This window comes from Chenopodium quinoa, unplaced genomic scaffold (genome assembly GCF_001683475.1).
Source record: "Chenopodium quinoa cultivar QQ74 unplaced genomic scaffold, ASM168347v1, whole genome shotgun sequence".
In the NCBI taxonomy this organism is placed as follows: Eukaryota; Viridiplantae; Streptophyta; class Magnoliopsida; order Caryophyllales; family Amaranthaceae; genus Chenopodium; species Chenopodium quinoa.
In genome coordinates, this window is record NW_018745419.1 from 867518 (window position 1) to 874220 (window position 6703).

Sequence of the window (6703 nt, forward strand, 5' to 3'; positions counted from 1 at the left end):
AGCTAGCGCTAATTTATTGATTTTGCAAATAAATACAAGAGAAGGATTTAACAGAGAAGGGACTAAGATGGAAAATAAAGAAAAGGAGAAGAAAGAGAAAGGCAAAAAATTTACTTGAAGCAACACCAACAATGGAGGAGATGCGAGATAGGAGGATCGGAGAACAAGAGAGAGAACAAAGAAAGAGAAACAAGGGAGGAAATCTAAGAAATCGAAGAAGAAAAAGAAAGATAAGCGGGGGTGAGGGCTCATTAAACGTCAAGTGCGTTGTACGTGATACGGTCAACGCCGGAGTTTAAAATCAAACAATCACTTTCCGACGTAAGGTGTTAAGTTGCAACATTTTTTAAAAGGTGGTTGATTGAAAAAAAAATGAGATTTAAAATGTGCTTAAATGCAAAATTTCCCTAAAAAAAAAAAGTAATTAAAACATATTTTAATAATGATTATTGAAAATTACTGGCATAAAAACTAACCTAGTAACTATAATGGCATTATGGCAAGGTCTCGGTATAGCTATTATAAATTTATAATTGTACTAAATACTAGAGGCGAGGACATTACATAGATCTCCAAAAAAAAAAAAAGTATTTGTAAATTTATAAGGACAATTTAGGAAACCAAACACTTAAAAATTGAATAATATTCCTAATCCCATTTCATATTGTTTCCAAATTTTAAGCTACAAATTAAATAACAAAATCATGACAAATCACCATTATCATCCTCGACAATAATCCTTATCCCATTTTCACGAAGCGTATTAATAAATCCCAAACAATCTTAGCATTAGCAGTATTATCTTCTACCCCTTTCTTCTGAACTTGTTTACAAACATTAGTGTGAATCCCATCTTCCAAACCTCGGTGGTTGCGATTAAGGGCCTATTGGACACCAAACCCCAGCCACGTCAGCTCGAGGTTGTTAGAGTTAGTTACAGGGCTGTAACAACTTAAAATTCTGTTACAAATTTTGTTACAACAGATTATGAGCTTCCTGTATTTATTTCTAGATTTCCCCTAGAAAGTTCTTATTTATTGTTGTAGTATATATTCTTAGATGATGTAAGAATTATTCATTCAATCAAACACAAAATAGATTTCATTTACTTTTTCTCCAAGTTTTTCCTCTGTATTTTTCTCTGATATTCTTCTTACAGTTTTTCCAGAATATTTCATATCTTCATATTTTTGTTCTTCCAGATTTTGTGTTTATACAAAATCTGTCATGGTATCAGAGCATGAAGATCTAATCTGTGGTTCTTCCTGCTTGATTTCCGCACTGTTTTTTATCTAATTTTACCTGAGTTTTTCATCGATTGATTCCTCATTTTTCTTCCTGCAATTCTTTATTCTGATCTGAATTTTTACTGATTTTTCCTGATTACTTGAGATGCTCAGTTCATCTGCAAATTTCTTGAATTGATTCTGATCTTTTGCAGTCATTTGATTGATTTTTTTGATCTACTGAAATCATGGCAGCAAGCAATTTACCTCATAATCAAGATCCAACAAGCATCTACTATATTCATCCTTCAGATGCCAATGCAGTTCAACTTGTTTCTTACAAGTTTAATGGTGAAGGTTTTACCAGCTGGAAGAGATCTATGCTATTAACTCTCTCAGCTAAGAACAAGCTAGGTTTCGTCAATGGAACCATTTCTAAGCCTACTGCAGGAACAATTGAAGGAAAGGCTTGGGAGAGATGTAATGATTTAGTGTGTTCTTTGATTTTATACAATCTGGATGAATCTATTGCTAAGAGTGTGATGTTTCTGAAGTCTGCAGAAGAAATTTGGACTGATCTTGATGAAATATTTGTCTATGCTTCTATGGCTCAGATCTATTCTCTTGAACAAAAATTGGTTGATATTAGTCAAGGTGATAAGTCAGTTTCAGAATTCTTTACTGATATCAAATCAGTTTGGGATGCAATTGAGGAAGCTCATCCTCTACCTTATTGCACTTGTAATAACTGCACATGCAATCTCACTAAGAAGATCTTTCAGAGCCAGCAAGAGAAAATGGTTCTACAGTTCATGATGAAGCTCAATGATCAGTTTGCTACTATCAGAGGCAACATACTGTTGATGCAGGCTTTGCCTAAAGTTACTGAAGCATTTCGACTGTTTGCTCAAGAAGAAAGACACAAAGAAATTTCACAAGCTACAGAACACTCTGAATCATTAGCTTGTGCTGCAGAAAAGAGGAAGTTCAATTCAGATTTTGGGAGAAAGAAGTCTTACAAACCTCATAATCAAGGTTTTTAGAAGATGTTCAAAATTACTTCTTTAGGAAATGCTGGTGCAAATAGTTCTATTACTGGAGCTTCTTACAGAAGAAATGGTTCAAAGGCTGGTGTTAATTACTTCTGCACACATTGCCAAATTTCAGGGCATAGTGTAGATAGATGCTTTGAACTTAAAGGATATCCTCTAGGTTTCAAAGGTTTCAAAGGAAATCGTGTTGCTGCTGTCTCAGAATTCTCAAGCAAGAATGATAGCAGTACTACTACACCTGTTTCAATGGAACAATACCAGCAGTTCATGGAGTTTCTAGCAAAGCAAAATCAGGAAACTCAGGACAATCATTGTGAGTAGCAGAACAAACTAGCCATGATGGCAGGTAATATTTGCTTACTATCTCATTCTAATCATAAATGGCTGCTTGATAGTGGAGCTTCAGCTCATTTTTGTTATGATTTAGCTCAATTCTCTGAATATCATACAGTAACAGGTGCTTGTAATTACATTACTATACTAGATGGTAGTAAAATTGCTGTTAAACACATAGGATCAGTCAAGCTAAATGATTCTATAACCCTAACTAATGTGTTACATGTTTCTAATTTTCAATTTAACCTGATTTCTGTCCACAAGTTGTGTAAGGATTTGAGATGTGAACTGCATTTTACTCATGATAATTGCTTTGTTTATTCTAAGAAAGGGACATTGATTCCTCTAGGTAGTGTGCAATCTAGGCTATATAATGTGGGAGAGCATTTACAGTCAAGCTCAAGGGAGTTACAGGCTCATGTTTGCAAATCAGTTTGCTTATCTGCTATTAATGATGCTAAACTTTGGCACTTAAGGCTAGGTCATTTACCTTTTAGTCAAATAAAACACATTGTTCCAGATTGTAATGTGACTGATTGTATACAGAACACAATATGTCAAGTGTGTCCTGTTGCAAAACAGACTAGGTTGTCTTTTCCTAGCAGTAGCATTAAGACTACTTCTGCTTTTGAGTTGTTGCATATTGATGTATGGGGTCCACACTTTGTCAAGACTCCAACTAGCTGTAATCAGTTTCTCAAAATTGTTGATGATTATAGCAGATTTAATTGGATTCATATGTTGAAAAATAAAAATGATTCTGTTTTGGTTATGAGAGATTTCTTGAAAATGATTACCAATCAGTTTGGTGTGGTTGTGAAATGTGTGAGATCTAATAATGCTAAGGAACTTTGTGAGGGAGATATGAAGAAAATATTCCTTGAGTTTGGCATTTTGAGTCAAACAAGTTGTAGTGTTACTCCACAACAAAATAGGGTAGTTGAAAGGAAACACAAACACCTCTTTGAGACAACTAGGAGTCTATACATTCAGTCTAGGGTACCTGATAGGTTTTGGGGTGAAAGTGTGTTGTGTGCAGCCTAATTTATTTATAGAATGCCCCTCAAAGTTTTAAACCATGAAACACCCTTTTCCAAGCTTTATATGAAACAGGCAAATCTTACTCATCTCAGAACATTTGGTTGTTTATGCTATGTTTCTACTTCCAAAGTTGGTAGAACTAAACTTGACAGTAGAGCTAAACCTTGTGTCTTTTTGGGTTATTCTAGTTCTCAGAAGGGTTACAAGGTTCTTGACTTGGAAACCTACAAAATGTTTGTTTCCAGAGATATTCATTTTCATGAGAAACATTTCCCATTTCATCTTTACAACAAGAAATCATCCCCTACCTTAAATTACTCAAATGCTATCTATCTTCCTGTTTCTTCTTCTCCTACCATTTTTCCTGATACTCCAAATATACCCTATTTCCCTTCTCATGATTCTACACCACCTCAATCTTTTCAGTCTGATTCCAGTTCTCCAAATGATTCCTCTACTTCCACAAATTCTCATCCTTCTCATAATTCTTCACCTACAAATTCTCATACTGATTTACCTCCTATTCTTCCTGTCCCTTTCTCAGATCTTAATTCTCTAATTGATCTAAGTTCTTCACATATAGATCAGACTAGAAAATCATCAAGACCACATAAAGCACCATCTTACCTTGACAAATATCTCTGTTATCATGTTGATTCTACTCATGTGCATACAAATTGTGAGAGGCATTGGTGTAATTTTGTCTCTTATCAAGGTTATCCTAGTTCTTTCAAGGCTTTTCTGTCTCATTTCTGTGACATCAAAGAGCCTCTGAATTATCATGAAGCTTCTCAAGATCCCCTTTGGATTGAAGCCATGAATAAGAAAATTCTAGCACTTGAGTAGAATAATACTTGGGAATTAGTGGATTTACCTCCTAAAAAAAAAGGCTATTGGCAGCAAATGGGTTTACAAAGTAAAATTGAAAGCTGATGGTTCTTTAGAAAGGTGTAAAGCTAGATTGGTGGCTAAGGGTTTTAATCAGAAATATGGAATAGACTATGAGGAGACTTTCAGTCCTGTGGTCAAAAAGAGCACAATTAGATGCTTAATTGTTGTTGCTGCAAGTAAAAATTAGCCATTATTTCAACTTGATGTGAATAATGCCTTTTTGCATGGCAATCTGAAAGAAGAAGTGTACATGAGAGTGCCTGATGGTTTTCCTAATCCAGAAAAGAAAGTGTGCAGATTGATCAAGTTTATTTATGGTTTGAAGCAGGCTTCTAGACAGTGGCATGAGAGGTTGATGAGTGCTCTGGAATCTCAGGATTTCAGGCAGTGCAAGCATGAATATAGCTTGTTCATTCACAAACATGATCAGCATGTTAATGTTGCTGCTGTTTATGTTGATGATGTAATTCTTACAGGCATAATACTAAGAAACTGAATGCTTTGAAAAGGTTCTTGCACATGGAGTTTAGCATTAAAGATTTGGGAAGTCTCAACTATTTTCTTGGGATTGAGGTAGGGTATACTGAAGCTGGTATTATACTCAGTCAGAAGAAGTTTACTAGAGAAGTTTTGAGTGACTATGGTTTTGACATCAGTAAAAAGGCAGTTACACCTTTGCCCTTGAATGGTAAATTGTCAGCTTTGGATGGCTCACCTTACTCTAATGCTAAGAAATACAGGTCATTGGTGGGAAAACTGAATTTTTTAACTCACACTAGGCCTGATCTTTCTTATACTGTTCAGGTTTTTAGTCAATTTTTACAGCATCCAAGGTCAAGTCATGTTGATGCTTTGGTGCATACTCTGAGATACTTGGCACATTTTGAAGGTCAAGGTATTTTGTTAAAGGCTTCAGATAAGCTATGCTTGCAGGCTTTCTCTGATTCTGATTGGGGTGCCTGCCCTGATTCAAGAAGATCTGTATCTGGGTATATTCTGCTTTTGGGTGGTTCACCTATTTCTTGGAAGTCCAAGAAACAAGGAACAACTTCTAAATCTTCAGCAGAGTCTGAATACAGGGCAATGGTAACAGCTTCTTCTGAGGTTCATGGCTTGTTTGGTTGCTTGAAGATTTGGGGATTGTTAATTTGAAACCTGTAACTCTGCATTATGACAGTCAATCAGCTCTTCATATAGCTCGAAATCCTGTGTTTCATGAACGTACAAAACACATTGAGATCGATTGTCATTTCACTCGGGATTAGGTCCTTGAGGGATTACTACAGCTTACATATTTGCCTACTCAACATCAGCTTGCAGATGTGTTTACTAAAATTCTGCCTTCAGCTCAATTTAAGGATTTGTTATCCAAGCTAGGATTGACTGTTACTCATCCAGTTCCTAGCTTGAGGGGGGATATTGGACACCAGACCCCAGCCACGTCAGCTCGAGCTTGTTAGAGTTAGTTACAGGGCTGTAACAACTTAAAATTCTGTTACAAATTCTGTTACAACAGATTCTGAGCTTCCTGTATTTACTTCTAGATTTCCCCTAGAAAGTTCTGATTTATTGCTGTAGTATATATTCTTAGATGATGTAAGAATTATTCATTCAATCAAACACAAAATAGATTTCATTTACTTTTTCTCCAAGTTTTTCCTCTGTATTTTTCTCTGATATTCTTCTTACAGTTTTTCCAGAATATTTCAGATCTTCCTATTTTTATGCTTCCAGATTTTGTGTTTATACAAAATCTGTCAGGGCCTCCAATTTGATCCGCCTTGATAAGACTTCTCTGACAACGGCGGCAGCGTGAGGACTCTTGGTGGTGCGGCCGAGCTCAAAGGCTCGTTTGATAGCGTGCTCTATCGATGACACTTGAGCTACTAAACTTCCGTCACTTTTATCCAAAATATTGGCTGCTATGTACTTGAGTGATATATGTAATCGCAACTCGTACGCCGCCTTTCGAACCATTGTCATGGTTTCTGGGATTTAATTGAGAAATGCTGGAATTGTGGATCTATTGAAAATGGTGGGCTTTTAGGGGTTTTGATTTTGTGTGGGTTTAGTAGCCCATAACAGGTTGGATGTTGACCCAACAATATGTTTGCAAGGGTCGAATATGCATAGAGTTTTGGTATTAGGCTGTGTTAA

General features: G+C 35.9%; 2 protein-coding genes across 2 annotated transcripts; both read left to right on the forward strand.

The window, feature by feature from the left end:
- The first annotated feature begins 3670 nt into the window (after window positions 1-3670).
- On the forward strand, window positions 3671-4501 carry LOC110713506. Its single transcript, XM_021891950.1, has one exon. The coding sequence runs from the start codon at window positions 3671-3673 to the stop codon at window positions 4499-4501; it is 831 nt and encodes a 276-aa protein (XP_021747642.1).
- A 295-nt stretch (window positions 4502-4796) lies between these two features.
- LOC110713507 (uncharacterized mitochondrial protein AtMg00810-like) lies at window positions 4797-6321 on the forward strand. The gene is made up of 5 exons (XM_021891952.1): window positions 4797-4930; window positions 5023-5650; window positions 5860-6001; window positions 6063-6076; window positions 6238-6321. The coding sequence occupies exons 1-5, from the start codon at window positions 4797-4799 to the stop codon at window positions 6319-6321; spliced, it is 1002 nt and encodes a 333-aa protein (XP_021747644.1).
- Window positions 6322-6703: the final 382 nt, after the last annotated feature.